This window comes from Saccopteryx bilineata, chromosome 2 (genome assembly GCF_036850765.1).
Source record: "Saccopteryx bilineata isolate mSacBil1 chromosome 2, mSacBil1_pri_phased_curated, whole genome shotgun sequence".
NCBI lineage: Eukaryota > Metazoa > Chordata > Mammalia > Chiroptera > Emballonuridae > Saccopteryx > Saccopteryx bilineata.
In genome coordinates, this window is record NC_089491.1 from 263,726,030 (window position 1) to 263,742,946 (window position 16,917).

The following is a 16,917-nucleotide window of genomic DNA, read 5'->3' on the forward strand; positions in this document are numbered from 1 at the left end:
CGGCAGAGTGACGCCCCGGAGGGGCAGAGCATCGCCCCCTGGTGGGCAGAGCGTCGCCCCTGGTGGGCGTGCCGGGTGGATCCCGGTCGGGCGCATGCGGGAGTCTGTCTGACTGTCTCTCCCTGTTTCCAACTTCAGAAAAATACAAAAAAAAAAAAAAAAATACATACTGTATGATTCCATTTATATAAGTGTAAAGTAATCTATAGAGACAGGAAGCAAATAGGTGGTTACTTGGAACCCTTGTGGTGGGGAAATAAACTTTAAGGAGCATGGAGGAATGATGGAATGTTCTTTATTTTGACTGAAGTTGTATTACATGCAGATACACATCTGTCAAAGCTCACCGAACTAGTCTACTTGAATGGTGCATTTTACTGGATGTAAATTGTATTTCAATAAAGTTGATTTTTAAAAAAGACAATATTGGCCTGACCTGTGGTGGCACAGTGGGTTAAAGCGTCGACCTGGAACACTGAAGTCGCTGGTTCAAAACCCTGGGCTCGCCCAGTCAAGGCACATATGGGAGTTGATGCTTCCTGCTCCTCCCCCTTCTCTCTCTCTCTCTCTCTCTCTCTCTCTCTCTCTCTCTCTCTCCCCCCCTCCCTCTCTCTTTCTTTCCTCTCTGAAAAAAGAATTGAATAAATAGTCTTTTAAAAAGACAACATTGGCGCCTGACCAGGCGGTGGTGCAGTGGGTAGAGCGTCGGACTGGGATGTGGAAGACCCAGGTTCGAGGCCTTGAGGTCGCCAGATTTAGCGCAGGCTCATCTGGTTTGAGCAAAGCTCACCAGCCTGGACCCAAGGTCGCTGGCTTGAGCAAGGGGTTACTCGGTCTGCTGAAGGCTCACAGTCAAGGCACATATGAGAAAGCAATCAATTGACAACCAAGGTCTCGCAACAAAAACTGATGATTGATGCTTCTCATCTCTCTCCGTCCCTATCTGTCTGTCCTTATCTGACTCTCTCTCTGTCTCTGTAAAAAAAAAAAAAAAAAAAGACAACATTGGTTTCTAGATGGAAAATGGACTGTAGGGGGTCAGTTTGGAGATTAGCACAATAGTTCCAGGTGGAGGCTTGGCTGAGTAGAGAGATAATAGGGTGGTGAAAATGGGGGGGGGGGGGTTCAGGTTATGTATAGCAGGTTGGTTGGCAGGACAGACTATGAAGGGTGAAGACAGGGAGGACTTGGGGATGACAGCCAGATGTGCACATAGTTGGCATGTGGGGCCCTTAACTACCTAGGGGAGACTGAGGGTGGAGCAGCTGTGGAGGGAAATCCAGCTCCCTTCACCCCCAGAAGGACTGGATAATCTCTCGTGATCTCTACTGACCCAACAGTGTGCCTTGACAGGGTGACTCGGTTGGTTAGAGAGTCATCCCTACATGCTGATGTTGAGGGTTCGATCCTCGGTCAGGGCACATAAAAGAATCAACCAATGACAGCATGAATAAAATGGAACAATACGTTGATTAAAAAAAAAAACAAAACCCTGGCCGGTTGGCTCAGTGGTAGAGTGTCGGCCTGGCATGCAGAAGTCCCGGGTTCGATTCCGGCCAGGGCACATAGGAGAAGCGCCCATCTGCTTCTCCACCCCCCCTCCTTCCTCTCTGTCTCTCTCTTCCCCTCCCACAGCCAAGGCTCCATTGGAGCAAAGATGGCCCGGGCGCTGGGGATGGCTCCTTGGCCTCTGCCCCAGGCGCTAGAGTGGCTCTGGTCGCGGCAGAGCGACGTCCCGGAGGGGCAGAGCATCGCCCCCTGGTGGGCAGAGTGTCGCCCCTGGTGGGCGTGCCGGGTGGATCCCGGTCGGGCGCATGCGGGAGTCTGTCTGACTGTCTCTCCCTGTTTCCAGCTTCAGAAAAATACAAAAAAAAAAAAAAAAAGAGGAGGGCCCCAACAATTCCTTGTGTATAAGCCCTCCCTTACCAGGCAGGTATGGAATGTCAGTCATTGAGAAAAATCGTCAGCGATGGGATAATTGGACTCCTCTGGCTGGCAACTGAGGAAAGCTGGGATTCCAGCTCAGCTCTCATTTTCTGCTATGTTGCTATGTTCTTTAGTTTTTTGGGGGTTTTTTTTGTGTGGTTTTTTTTTGTTTTTTTTTTGTATTTTTCTGAAGCTGGAAACGGGGAGAGACAGACAGACTCCTGCATGCGCCTGACCGGGATCCACCCGGCAAGCCCACCAGGGGCGACGCTCTGCCCACCAGGGGGTGATGCTCTGCCCCTCTGGGGCATCGCTCTGCCGCGATCAGAGCCACTCTAGCGCCTGGGGCAGAGGCCAAGGAACCATCCCCAGCGCCCGGGCCATCTTTGCTTCAATGGAGCTTTGGCTGCGGGAGGGGAAGAAAGAGACAGAGAGGAAGGAGGGGGGGTGGAGAAGCAGATGGGCGCTTCTCCTATGTGCCCTGGCCGGGAATCGAACCTGGGTCCCCCGCACGCCAGGCCGAGGCTCTACCGCTGAGCCAACCGGCCAGGGCCTGTTCTTTAGTTTTTCATGAGTGTTCCTCTGCTCCAGCTTAACTTCTTTTTAAATGTTTATTTTATTGATTTTTATTTTATTTATTTATTTATTTATTTATTTATTTATTTATTGTATTTTTTCTGAAGCTGGAAATGGGGAAGCAGTCAGACAGACTCCCGCATGCGCCCGACCGGGATCCACCCGGCACGCCCACCAGGGGGCGATGCTCTGCCCACCCGGGGCGTCGCTCTGTTGTGACCAGAGCTAGTCTAGCGCCTGAGGCAGAGGCCACAGAGCCATCCCCAGCGCCCGGGCCATCTTTGCTCCAATGGAGCCTTGGCTGTGGGAGGGGAAGAGAGAGACAGAGAGGAAGGAGAGGGGGAGGGGTGGAGAAGCAGATGGGTGCTTCTCCTGTGTGCCCTGACCGAGAATTGAACCCGGGACTTCCACACGCCAGGCCAACGCTCTACCACTGAGCCAACCGGCCAGGGCCTTTTATTGATTTTTAGAGAAGGGAAAGGAGAGAGCAGGACCGAGACAGAAACATCTATCTGTTCCTGTATGTGCCCGGACCAGGGATCGAACTGGCAACCTCTGCACTTTGGGACGGTGCTCTAACCAAACAAGGTATCCAGCTAGGGTTCCAGCTTAACTTCTTCAACTACACAATACGTTTGGGGAGTGATCATACATCAGGAGGTATCTCAGATTGCAGTCATGGTTTTTGCTGTAACTAAGAACCCACCTGCACTATATAGCTTAATGTTTTTTCTGTAAACAACTCTCCTTTTTATTTCTTTTACTTAATCTCATCCTAAACTATATATTGGTTCATGTACTAATTAGGCATATTTCTAATGTACATAAATATGTAATTATTATTATTATTTTTTGTATCTTTCTGAAGTGAGAAGTGGGGAGGCAGACAGACTCCCGCAGGCACCCAACTGAGATCCACCTGGCATGCCCACCAGGGGACGATGCTCTGCCCATCTGGGGCATTGCTCCTGCTGCCTCAGGAGCCATTCTAGCACCTAAGGCAGAGGCCATGGAACTGTCCTCAGCACCCAGGCCAACTTTGCTCTAATGGAGCCTTGGCTGCGGGAGGGGAAGAGAGATAAAGAGAAAGGAAGGGGGAAGGGTAGAGAAGCAGATAGTTGCTTCTCCTGTGTGCCCTGGCTGGGATTTGAACCCGGACTTCTACACGCCGGGCCGATGCTCTACTGTTAAGCCAACAGGGCAGAGGTAATTCATAATTATTTTTTATTGATTTATTGTTAGAGACACAAGAGTGGAAGTGAGTGAGAGAGAGAGAGAGAGAGAGAGAGAGCATTCATTTGTTGTTCCACTTAGTTGTGCATTCATTGGTCACTTTCTGTATGTGCCCTGACCAAGGATCAAACCCACAATCTTGGTGTTTTGGGACAATGCTCTGATTGATCTAACCGGCCAGGACCCATAACTATTAAAATAAGAAATTTTTGTCCATGTACCATTTACATGTCTCTTATTTCCCTGGTGGCACTGTACCACATTCGGGGGAATTCTAAAGTATTATGTGCAAATTGATGTGCATAGAACATCTATTATATATTTATCTAGACATAGTAGTTATGGACAGCACTTTGTCAGCACCCAGCAAAAAGACTAACGACAGTCTTTTAACCCCTGATACAGCACTTCCACTTCTAGGAATTGATCTTCAGGAAATAATTAAGGACATGCTCCAAGATTTAACTATAATGATGTTCTTCTCAGCATTGCTAATTATAGTGAAATCTTGAAAATAATAAAATTTAATGAGGGAACTGGTAAACATTGGTAGGAGTTATATGACAGAATGCTATTTTGCCCCCCCCAAAATGATGTTTTAGAAAAATATTGAATGCCATGAAAAGTTGTTTACAAAATATATTAAGTGGGAAAAAAAAGGTTTCAAAGCAGTGTGCATGAATATAAAAACGCATATTTAAACATTTTCTATATGTGATATAGATATTTATATATGTGTGCATGTGTGTAAAAGAATGATCTACCTGACCAGGCGGTGGCGCAGTGGATAGAGCATTGAACTGGGATGTGGAGGACCCAGGTTCGAGGCCCCGAGGTCGCCAGCTAGGGCACGGGCTCATCTGGTTTCAGCAAAAAAAAAAAAAAAGCTCACCAGCTTGAGTCCAGGGTCGCTGGCTCGAGCAATGGGTTACTCGGTTAGCTGTAGCCCCACAGTCAAGGCACATATAGGAAAGCAATCAATGTGTCGCAATCAAAGCAACTAAGGTGTCGCAATGAAAAACTGTTGATTGATGCTTCTCATCTCTCTCTGTTCCTGTTTGTCTGTCCCTATCTATCCCTCTCTCTGACTCTCTCTCTGTCTCTGTAAAAAAATAAAATAAAATAAAGTAAAATAAAATAAAAAAAGAAAAGAAAAGAATGGTCTAGCCTGACCTGTGGTGGTGCAGTGGATGAAGCATCAACCTGGAACACTGAGGTTGCTGGTTCAAAACCCTGGGCTTACCTGGTCAAGGCACATATGGGAGTTGATGCTTCCTGCTCCTCCCTCCTTCTCTCTCTCTCTCTCTCTTCTCTCTAAAATGAATGAATAAAAGTCTAAAAAAAAAAAAGAAAGAATAGTCTAGAAGACTATACAACTAGGCACTCACTTTTTTAGATTATGAACACTTTTAACTTTCTTTCTTTCCTTTTATTGTTTATTGTATTGATTTTAGAGAGAGAGGGAGAGATAGAGACAGGAACATCATTAATCTGCTCCTGTATGTGCCCTGACTGGTTATTGAACCGGCAACCTCCGCACTTCGGGACAATGCTCTAACCAACTGAGCTATCTGGCCAGGGCTTTTTCTTTCTTTTTTTTTTCTTTCCTTTTTTTTTTTTTTTTTTTTAAGATTTTATTTATTCATTTTAGAGAAGGGGGGAGAAAGAGAGAGAGAGAGAGAGAAGGGGGAGGGAAGGGGGGAGGAGCAGGAAGCATCAATTCCCATATGTGCCTTGATTGGGCAAGCCCAGGGTTTCGAACTGGCGACCTCAGCATTCCAGGTCGATGCTTTATCCACTGCGCCACCACAGGTTAGGTCTTTTTTCTTTCCTTTTCTTTTTATTGGTATTTTTCTGAAGTGAGAAGCAGGGAGGCAAAGAGACAGATTCCAGCATGTGCCCCACCAGGATCCACCTAGCAAGCCACCAGGGAGCGATGCTCTGCCCATCTGGGGTTTTGTTTCATTGCAACAGGAGCCATTCTAGCGCCTGAGGTCCGTGGAGTCATCCTCAACACCCAGGCCAACTTTGCTCCAATGGAGCCTTGGCTGCAGGAGGGGAAGAAAGAGATAGACAGGAAGGAGAGGGGGAGGGGTGGAGAAGCAGATGGGCACCTCTCCTGTGTGCCCTGTCCGGGAATCGAACACAGGACTTCCACATGCCAGGCCAAAGCTCTACCACTGAGCCAGCTGGCCAGAGCCTCTTTCTTTCTTTTTTTCTTTCTTTCTTTCTTTCTTTCTTTCTTTCTTTCTTTCTTTCTTTCTTTCTTTCTTTTTTAAATAAAGATTTTATTTTTTTTTATTTTAGGAGAGGAGAGAGAGAAAGAGAAAGGGCAAAGGAGTGGGAAGCAAAAACTCATAGTAGTTGCTTCTTGTATGTGCCTTGACCTGGCGACCTCAGCATTCCAGGTCAGCGTTCCATCCACTGCGCCACCACAGGTCAGGTTTGAATTTTAGTATAGGAGGAGGTGGCAGCCACAGAGGTGAATCTCTTGGTTCTGCCTTCAAAAAAGAGCTTGTTATCTAGCTCAAGGAAGGACAGCTTCCCAAGGCCTTTCTCTTCCTGGATGTCCCCAGAACATGGTAAGGAATTGGGGCCTGGACACTCTGTCCAATGGGACTCCTCTAATGAATTTTTTTGGGGGGGCTCCCAGTGATTGGCCTATTTTCATCACATCTGAGTCTCTCCTTTCCTAGACTGCTTCTTCCCCTTTCTCTTTCACAGGCCTTACCGCAACTCTATCTCAACGTCTGCTTCCTGGAGGACCTGGCCTAACACAGAGGGTTTGGGGGTCAGATTCTGGTGGAAAGGGGAGCTTAAAGCTGGGTTTACCGAGCATTTTTCCATAAAATTGACAAACTGCCACGGTCCATTCCAAACTATGGGGAAGGGCTGATAGTAATAACTACCTCTATGAAGAATTGATTTAGATAATAGCTATATAGTATCTGACACTTAATACATGATAGCTGTTATAACCTGACTTCTGAGTCTGTGCGAGCAGAGCCCTCTGGGGTGTGAGTGGTAGTGGAATGTGCCCAGCACAGGGTGTAACCTCCCTGTAGTCTTTCTTTTAATGTCTAAGGTGGGGGTCCCTTCTGCTCCATGCAAAGTTTTGAAAGTCTCCTGGTGGGTGGACATTTGGAAGATTAAGGAATACATAATCTTTAAAATACTAAATCTGGGCCCTGGCCGGTTGGCTCAGTGGTAGAGTGTCGGCCTGGCGTGCAGAGGTCCCGGGTTCGATTCCCGGCCAGGGCACACAGGAGAAGCACCCATCTGCTTCTCCACCCCTCCCCCTCTCCTTCCTCTCTGTCTCTCTCTTCCCCTCCCGCAGCCGAGGCTCCATTGGAGCAAAGATGGCCCGGGCACTGGGGATGGCTCCTTGGCCTCTGCCCCAGGCGCTAGAGTGGCTCTGGTCGCAGCAGAGCGATGCCTGGGAGGGGCAGAGCATCGCCCCCTGGTGGGCAGAGCGTCACCCCTGGTGGGCGTGCCAGGTGGATCTCAGTCAGGCGCATGCGGGAGTCTGTCTGACTGTCTCTCCCCGTTTCCAGCTTCAGAAAACTACAAAAAAAAATAAAAATAATAAAAAATAAATAAAATACTAAATCTCGGCCCTGGCCGGTTGGCTCAGTGGTAGTGCGTCGGCCTGGCGTGTGGAAGTCCTGGGTTCGATTCCGGACCAGGGCACACAGGAGAAGCGCCCATCTGCTTCTCCACCCCTCCCCCTCTCCTTCCTCTCTGTCTCTCTCTTCCCCTCACACAGCTGAGGCTCCATTGGAGCAAAAGATGTCCCGGGCGCTGGGGATGGCTCCATGGCCTCTGCCCCAGGCGCTAGAGAGCAATGCCCCGGATTGGCAGAGCATCGCCACCTGGTGGGCGTGCTGGGTGGATCTCTGTCGGGCGCATGAGGGAGTCTGTCTGACTGCCTCCCTGTATCCAGCTTCAGAAAAATACAACCCCCCCCCTAAAAAAAACTACTAAATCTGGCTCCAAAGGCTGGGCTGCGATTTACACTGCCATGGGCCTAGTACCTCAGGAAAGGTTCTCCAAAGTTTCCTGGCCTTGCTTGGTATTGATTTAGGGTTCTCCTGGGGGATGACCTACTGGGAGACAGACACGCAGACAAACTGATTCTCTGGTAAACAGGCATGCGATGAGTAAGTGACTGATGGATGGACAGACACAGGTCAGACTGAGGTATCAAGACAGGATGGCCTGACCAGGTGTTGGTGCAGTGGATAGAGCGTGGGACTGGGATGTGGAAGACCCAGGTTCGAGACCCCAAGGTTGCCAGCTTGAGCACTGGCTCATCTGGTTTGAGCAAGGCTTACCAGCTTGAGCCCAAGGTTGCTGGCTTGAGCAAGGGGGTCACTTGGTTCTCTGGCCAGGCTGTAGCCCCCACCCCATCAAGGCACATATGAGAAATCAATCAATAAACAACTAAGGAGCCACAATGAAGAATTGATGTTTCTCATCTCTCTCCCTTCTTGTCTATCTATCCTTCTCTCTGACTCTGTCACACACACACAAAAGATCTGTCACAGATGGTCAGGCATGTGACTTTTTTTTTTTTTTTTTACAGAGGCAGAGATAGACAGGGACAGACAGACAGGAACGGAGAGAGATGAGAAGCATCAATCATCAGTTTCTCGTTGTGCGCGTTGCGACTTTTTAGTTGTTCATTGATTGCTTTCTCACATGTGCCTTGACCGTGGGCCTTCAGCAGACCGAGTAACCCCCTGCTGGAGCCAGCGACCTTGGGTCCAAGCTGGTGAGCTCTTTGCTCAAGCCAGATGAGCCCGCGCTCAAGCTGGCGACCTCGGGGTCTCGAACCTGGGTCCTTCCGCATCCCAGTCCGACGCTCTATCCACTGCGCCACCACCTGGTCAGGCAGGCATGTGACTTTGAAAATAGACTGAGCAGGCCCTGGCTGGTTGGCTCAGTGATAGAGCGTCGGCCTGGCGTGCAGGAGTCCCGGGTTCGATTCCCGGCCAGGGCACACAGGAGAAGCGCCCATCTGCTTCTCCACCCCTCCCCCTCTCCGTCTCTCTCTTCCCCTCCTGCAGCCAAGGCTCCATTGGAGCAAAGTTGGCCCAGGCGCTGAGGATGGCTCTGTGGCCTCTGCCTCAGGCGCTAGAATGGCTCTGGTTGCAACAGAGCGACGCCCCAGATGGGCAGAACATCGCCCCCTGGTGGGCGTGCCGGGTGGACCCTGGGCGCATGCGGGAGTCTGTTTGACTGCCTCCCAGTTTCCAACTTCAGGAAGAAAAAAAAAATAGAAAATAGACTGAGTGCCTGACCAGGTGGTGGCGCAGTGGATAGAGCGTAGGACTGGGATGCGGAAAGACCCTGGTTCGAGACCCCGAGGTCGCCAGCTTGGGCGCGGGCTCATCTGGCTTGAGCAAAAAGCTCACCAGCTTGGTTGGACCCAAGGTCGCTGGCTCGAGCAAGGGGTTAAAGGGGTTACTCGGTAAGACCCCCGGTCAAGGCACATATGAGAAAGCAATCAATGAACAACTAAGGTGTCGCAACGAAAAACTGATGATTGATGCTTCTCATCTCTCCATTCCTGTCTGTCTATCCCTCTCTCTGACTCTCTCTGTCCCTGTAAAAAAAAAAAAAGAAAGAAAAGAAAATAGATTGAGCAGAAGGACTGTTGGCCTGGGAGCCGCCCACCTCCCCGCGGGCCGCGAGGGGGCGCCGCCGCCCTGCCCAGCGTTGCCCACCAACCCGGCTGGGAGCGCTTTTGCGGGCGGTGCAGGGGGCGGGGCTAGCGTGCGCAGCGGGCGGGGCCAGCATGCTCACGGGAACGACCGCGGGCGGGGCGCGCGTGCTCCCGGGACGGCCGGGGGCGGGGCGCGCGGCGGGCGCGGGCGCGCGCGGCGGCGGCGCGTTCCGTTCTGGGTCGAGGCTCACGGCGGAAAAGTTGCGGGGCGGAGAGGAGCGGCCCCGGGACGGGCAGCGAGTGCGACGTCCAGCCGGTTCCCGGCCCCTGCGGTCCCGCCATGGACGACCTCGGTGAGTGAGTGGGAGGCCGAGGAAGGAGGCAGCGGAGGGCGCGCGGCCCCGGGCCGGGCGGGCGGGCGCGAGCGAGCGGCGGCGGCCGCGGGATCCCACCCTCGGTGGCCTGGGACCCTTCTCTGGTCCCTGCCGGCCGGGGCTACGCGAGGCTTGGATCCCGAGCCCGGGCCTGAGTCCCGGAGGAGGTTGGTCCTGCTGCTGCTCTCACAGCCGCCACTCCAGGGCTCGGGGACGGCCCCACCTCCGGACCCCCGACCTTGGGGAGCCACCCCGGTTTCCCTGAACAGCCCTGGGGACCAGCTCGCACCTCAGGGACCCGCCCCGTCCGCTTCAGCGGCAGGTCTCTCAGTGCCTGGCCCAGACCAGCCCCCCAGCGATGGGACCCTCACTTCACAGACCGCTCCCCACCCCCACCCCCGCCTCACAGATCGGAAGCCGGTTCGGGGAGCAGCTGCTTGTTCCAGGACGTGCTCCCACCCCCTTGAAGACCGCTCCCCCTTCAGGGGGATAGCCTCTCCGAGGCCACCCCGTTTTTGTCACTGGTCAGATTCACAAGTTAGAGATGAGCCTCACCGCTGCTACAAAGACAAGTTTCCCATGTGCCCCACCCACTAACCCCCCACTTCAGGTCTGGGCACCCTGTTTCATGAACCCGTCACTGCATTCCACTGACTGCCCTCTCCCGTCTCTGGACCAATCTAATGTTAGAAGAAGAGTAAGCTGAGGAGACAAGATTCTCACTCCACTCCCAGACGCTGGTGAAAGGCCAGGGGAATGAGGAGGGAAGTGGGCCTCAAGGTATGGCCATCTTTGAACTTGTCCTGGCTGGCAGAGTCCCTCCACCCACCCCCACTCACCCTCAGCATCAGACCTTGCTGGAAGCCACACAGGAAAGGAGGACAGGGTGCCCGGAACAGGAGTTGTACTGTTTTCATGTTATTGGAGCTCCAGAACTACTCTTTTCACTCTGGCCTTGATTTGCTGTTAGGGCAGGGGAGAGCGTCTCCCGGAACCAGATACTGAACCCAAGAGGGTTGGTGCCAGGGTTCTAGGAATGCCTTGAGTGGCATAAACCCTGAAGTGGGAGGATTCGCTCTTCCTCCCCTTTGTGCCTGTAGGTGGAGGGCCTCTGAGCTGGGAAGGTGAGAACAGGGAAAAGTTTCTTCTCTGTAGGTGCCGTGTCTTCCCTCTTTGGACTGTGCATGCCTTGTGTGGCCACTGATGCTTTCTCTGTCCCAGGCTCTGAGCAGTGGATTCATGCCCTCCTGAACTGATGAACCTTTCTCAAGTGCACAGGGCGCTGTAAGCTAAGACTGGCAATATATGTAGGCACTGGACTTCTAAGGGCGCAGGGAGGAGGGCTGGGACTTCACTGCTTCCTGGCAACTTCTTTTGGGATCATATGCACCCACCCCAACCTGGAGCTGGGGATGGTGTACGATCATGCCTGTTTTGCAGAGTGCAGTGTCTGCCAAGCATAGTTCTGCCCTTGGGTCAGGCTTGGCACCTATTTTTCCAACACACTCAAGGTTGGCATGGCTTCCAGGCAGGTTTTTTTTTTTTTCACATAAAAATAAGTAAGCTTTAAAGGAGGCTGGGGATATTTTTAAAATCAGGATCTGAATGTCTCAAGGCTTTCCCAGTGGTAACCGAGCAGCAGTTACAGTTTCTAAGGTGCTGATGTGGTTTTGTTCCTTCTACACAGTCCCTGTGCTGTTTGAAAGACTAAGAAAGTCTTTGTTGAGTTTTCAGTTAAAGTCCTGAATTCCTGTCTTCTGACAGTCTTCCATGTGGGGCCAGGAAACAAGTTAGTCTCTGCAGGGAAAGAAAGTAGACTGGCAGAGGGGATTGTAGAACTTTAAAATTGCAGTTTATGGAGTTCTTCTCTGTACTTCAACTGGTCCTGTCCTCACAGCAACCCTTTATAAGAGCCCCTTACACCCACTGTTGTCATTACTACTTGTCTTTTATAAATTGAGAAAACTGAGACTAAGAGAGGTTGATGTACTTGCCCAGGGCTGCACAGCCTCAAAATGACAAAACAAGGACTAGAAACCCAGTCCCTTACTTCTAGATCTGCTGCTCCTATGTACCCAGAGGCCTTTCTTTCTGAGGAGGTGGTGAGCTGCACATGAAGGAAGGGTCGCAGCAGGGTGATGGCTGCCACCTGTAACCTCTGCTGCCTTCCACCACAAGCTCCGCAGTTGTTTGGATCCTGGCTGCCCAACTTCCTTGGCCTAAGCTCCCAGGAGGCCAGCCACGCCTGGCTGACCGGAGCCTGGGGTGGGTGGGAGGAATGGGGCGTGCAGAAGGGGAGAGGAATTTGCCTCTGCTCAGGCCCCATCAGCTGTCTGGCTGACTGCTCAGCACCGTGTCTGTCAGCTGTTTTCCTTAGTTAGGGTAGACACAAAGGCAGGCCTCTTGTTTTTATTTTTCTCCTGGGAGTGCCCTCAGCTGTGAGCCTCCTGGTCTCTGAAACAGGGCTCTTACGATTAGTCCTGTGGCAAGGCTGGGGCAGGGGCCAGAGAAGTCTCTGCGATGACTTTGTTTTTTGGTGTTAAAAAAAAATTGGGGAACTCTCCCCTTCCCATAGCTGCAAGTGACAGACTCACCATGTGCTATTTAATAAGTTACTAATTTATAGCTCTTCGGGCAGAAAAACATAAACACAGCCTTTCCTTGTCTGTTTTCTCTGCTTTGTGCTGTGGGGTGGCTGCTGGTGGCTTTTCTCATTTTACTGTTTAGACGCTGGTTTGGCTGGGAGTTCGCCCTGTTCTCTGGCCGGACTTTCCTGGACAGAGTTCCTGCAGCACGGAGGTGTACTCCAATTACATTTCTTGACCCGACTCCTTGCTCTCCCCTTGTTCCCATTCCTAATGTGCTTGGGGGGCCTGTGAACACAGTTGTGGTCCACAGATGATCACTCCTGCTTAATGGGAGACAGGCACCGGAATCAGTGCTTTATGAGTTTTATCACCACCATTCCGAGAGGGAGGTGTTTTATCTCCGCTTTGCAGATGTGGAAACCTGAGCTCTGGAAAGTTCACTGGCGGAGTTGGGATTGGAACCCAGACTGATCCAATTCTGGATCTGCTCATTTTAATCATAAGGTAATAGTGATCGGAGACCAACCAGAGGGATGAGCAATGGGGCCTGCCGAGTGGTTAGTAGTTACCTTTAAAATTTCTGCCCTGGGGACCATACCCAGGACAGGGCCTCTCTGACAGAGGGTGGGGTGAGTACATTTCAGGCCTTGATAGCCTCAGCCTTCCCCTCTTCTAGGGGGAACAGCCAGCTGTTGGCAATGCCCAGTTGCCTCTGGAATCTTCTTTCAGCTTCTCAGCAGTCTTGACCCTCTGGAAAACAGTGCTTCATTGTCCTTGGAGGGGTACTGGGGGGGTAGGGGAGTTGCCTGGGGCATTTGGGGCTCTGGAGCCTCCCTGTTTCCATGGAAAGTCTGGACTTGGAGCTTGCCTGTCTGTGGAGCCTCTGTGTGTTAGGTCAGGGCACCCAGCTGCTGGGCCTGTGGCAGAGGCACCCTTGGAGTGATGTGCACTCCTCGGGGTCTCTGCGTTGGTGCCAGGACTTCTCCTGGGCTGTATGCTAGTCAGGGGCAGAGCTGATATCCGTGATTCTTAGCAGGTGCCCTTCCTGCTGTGTGAAGCTGTCAGTTATCTGGACAGCCACGGCTTCGTGTGGAAAGGTTTGGGCTTCTGGGGGCTGTGACCCCACCACTATGGGTTTGCAGTCTTCCGAGGGAACATCTCAGTCTTCCTGTCTCTCAGTTTCCCCAGACCGCCATGCATTGGCGAGGCGGGTGGGCCCTTAGCTGGAGGGGCCAAGGAAAGACTAGAGTTACCGTTTATGCGCTGAGCAGCCAGCCCTCCTCCTCCATTTAGCCCTCACGCATGAAGTGTGTTGGCCCTCCAAAGTTTCCCTTGGGCCCTTACCTTGTTCCAAGATCAGGATGTTGAAAAAACTTGCTCTTGGCTTCACTCTCATTCCAGCCCTCCCCGGGGCTGTCTAGTCTCATTGTCTCCATTAATAATAACAAAGCTCTGTAGAACACTTTTCACTTTTACAGGGTTTACAGAACTCTTTTCCATAATATTTACTGAGCATTTACTATATGCGGGCATTCTGCTGGGTGCCTTACATACATTGTTTCATTGAATCACATGGACCATGAAAGGCGCAGGGGTTTTTTGGGGTTTTTTTTTTTTTGTATTTTTCTGAAGCTGGAAATGGGGAGTCAGTCAGACAGACTCCCGCATGTGCCCGACCGGGATCTACCTGGCATGCCCACCAGGGGGCGATGCTCTGCCCATCTGGAGCGTTGCTCTGCTGCAACCAGAGCCATTCTGGTGCCTGAGGCAAAGGCCCTGGAGCCATCCTCAGCGCCTGGGCCAACTTTGTTCCAATGGAGCCTCAGCTGCGGGAGGGGAAGAGAGAGACAGAGAGGAAGGAGAGGGGTAGGGGTGGAGAAGCAGATGGGCACTTCTCCTGTGTGCCCTGGCCGGGAATTGAACCTGGGACTCCTGCATGCCAGGCCGACGCTCTACCACTGAGCCAACCGGCCAGGGCCAAGGCGCGGGTTTTATTGCTACTCCTCCCCTTATAGATGAAATAGGCACAGAGAGGGTGAGCTAACTTGCCAGGTTGCTTAACTAGTGAGTGGAAGGGCTGGGATTAAACCCAGGCCTGGGATTTCAATGCAGAGTTGGGTTTGTAACCATTCTTTACGTTTCAGTTCATGATACTGGGTCTGGTCTTGGTTGCCAATTGATGTGATTGTTTTCCATTCTCTGTGCAATTTCCCATATCTGTTCTTTTCCTCTTCTCTGTGGTTTCTTCCTTCTCCTCCTTGTTCTATTTTGAGGACTTCGGCTGGGATGCTGGGCACCTGTAGCAGTTTTTCTTGCTCAGTGGAGGACCCCACTTCTTTACCTGTCACCAATTTAGTCACTTGTTACCCTTGAGACAGAGCTGCGAGCTTACCACACACAGCAGGAGCCCGTGGGGCAGGCCTCCGAGGTCCCTCTTCTCCTCCTGCTGGGTGGAATCAGATGCCTCTGTGCCCCTGCCCCATACAGGCACACTCCTGTCTTTGTCCATGTGTCTGTACATGGAAAGGGATGGCTCCCTTTTCGAGGAGGAAGTTGTTGACAACTATTCAGGTGGAGACTTGAGGATGTCCTGTGGGAGTAAGAGAGGGAGAGGAAGAATTAGGAAGCTGACTTTTCCCAGAAATCTTGACAAAGCAGCTGATTGGAAGGGGCATCAGGATCATCTCACCTGCGATGGGCACGGAGCCTCCACTGCTTCCCAGGCTCACATTGCCTGGTCAGTTGTGGTCTTGTTGGGAGTCTCCCATCTGGCCTCAAGCATGCATTCGCATCCTAATAGGTCTTCCAGCTAACAAATTGATTGCCTAACCAGTGGGGCTTGGGGCCGGCCTCTCCAGGGAGGCCTTGGACGCTGGGCCAGTGGCAGGCAGAATGTGTGGTTGGCCAGGCTCGGGAGAACCCTGGCGGCCAATTTTCCCCTTAAAGATGGCCTCTTAATACTTATTTCTTGTGTGATTGTGGTATTGTGGTTTTACGGGAAAACATTGTTATTGTTAGGTGCGGACTGAAGTATTTGGGAGTAAAATGTCATGGTGTCTGCGACTAAGTTTTAAATAAAAAAAAAATTATTTATTGACTTTAGCGAGAGAGGAAGGGAGAGAGAGAGACAGGAATATTGCTCTGTTTTTGTAGGTGCCTTGACCGAGAATCGAACTGGCAACCTTTGCGCTTCAGGAGGACGCACTAACCAACTGAACTATCCAACGGAGCATCTGTGACTAAGTTTTAAATAATATAGTTAATAAAAGGAGCTGTGTATGTGTGTGTATACAGGGTGGGGCAAAATTAGGTTTATAGTTGTTCATATGGAAAATAATACAATAATTAATAAGTAATAATATAAGAATAAGCTATTTTATATATTCATGACTAAACCTACTTTTGCCCAGCCCTGTACATACAGGGAGGGGTGCACTCATAGTTTTTATGCAAAATGGTAACTGTTGAAACTATTGTACAATAGGTGGAAGGTACGTGAATATTCATTGTAATGTCTTTCAACTTCTTTAAATGTGTTTAGATATTTTCATTATAAAAAGTTGGAAGAAGCAAGAAACACTTGCTTTTCTGTACTGGACTCAGCGTCATTCAGCCAGGGTTGCTCTTAAGTGTCTGCCTGTGGTTGACTTCAGTGACTCTCAGCCTCCTGTGACTCCGTGAGGTGGTGTGAACACTAGGTGGGCAGAGTCAGGAGCCAAGTGGGCCTGGTGTGCTTGTGACGGGTGACTGTCAGCTGGAGATATGGGCACACAGCCACCATGACCTGTGCAGAAAAAAGACAGGGCCAGCCATGGCCAGAGAGCTCCCAGTGTTTGGAGGCTGACTCTGGGGTTATTTTGGGTGTGGGGATTATTTTGGGTGTGGCGACCAGGGTCCAGGCAGGGGAGATGTTGGAGTTTAAAGGGGTTGCCTGGGCAGGATGAAGAACCGGGCTTTACAAAAGGCAGAGAACAGCCTCCAGGCAGCTGGAGCCTGTGGGCGGGGATGAGATGCCATTCAGTCTACGTCATGAACCTCTTATCTGTGGCCCAAGGAACACCATAAGCCTGTGGGCAGCATGGGCCAGAGTGGCCCCAGGATCTGGCTTACAGCTGAGATCTGGCGGCCTCTAGTTTTCTAGACTTCAGGCTCCCTCTCCTGGAATACCTGCTCCTAGGTTCTTTCTTCTGGTGTTGTGCTGACTCAAAGCTGGGCCACTTGGGCCTCCAATCAATTGAGAGGAGTAGCTGGATTCCAACTGCAGTGGCCCCCTTGGCTTGGAGGGCCCTGCTGCCTACCAGAAACATTTTGGGCAGCCAGGAGGCCCTTGTAAGGAGAGTGCTTCATGGGCAGGTCTTCTGAGCCTCACATCTGCCTGTCAGCATGCCAGGACACAGAGGCTGGCCACTTGGTAGGGATCATGGGATCTTCCTAGTGTGGTCTCAGCGTGGTGTGTCATGGACTCACTCTGCCTGTTTGAAAAGCAGCGTGATGTGTGTTTTATGGGGGGAGGGGTGGTGCTGGGAGGAAGCTTTATGTAATTCTTGGCTGG

At 51.4% G+C, this 16,917-nt stretch overlaps 1 protein-coding gene across 4 annotated transcripts in view; it reads left to right on the forward strand.

Moving 5' to 3' along the window:
- Nucleotides 1-9,570: 9,570 nt before the first annotated feature.
- PXN (paxillin) overlaps nucleotides 9,571-16,917 on the forward strand; it is a 48,607-nt gene continuing 41,260 nt past the window's right edge. For all 4 annotated transcript variants that reach the window (XM_066260442.1, XM_066260444.1, XM_066260445.1 and 1 more), the window contains exon 1: nucleotides 9,571-9,756. In XM_066260442.1, the coding sequence (XP_066116539.1) occupies nucleotides 9,744-9,756 (13 nt within the window). In that variant the 5' untranslated portion in view covers nucleotides 9,571-9,743. The remainder of the gene's footprint in view (nucleotides 9,757-16,917) is intronic.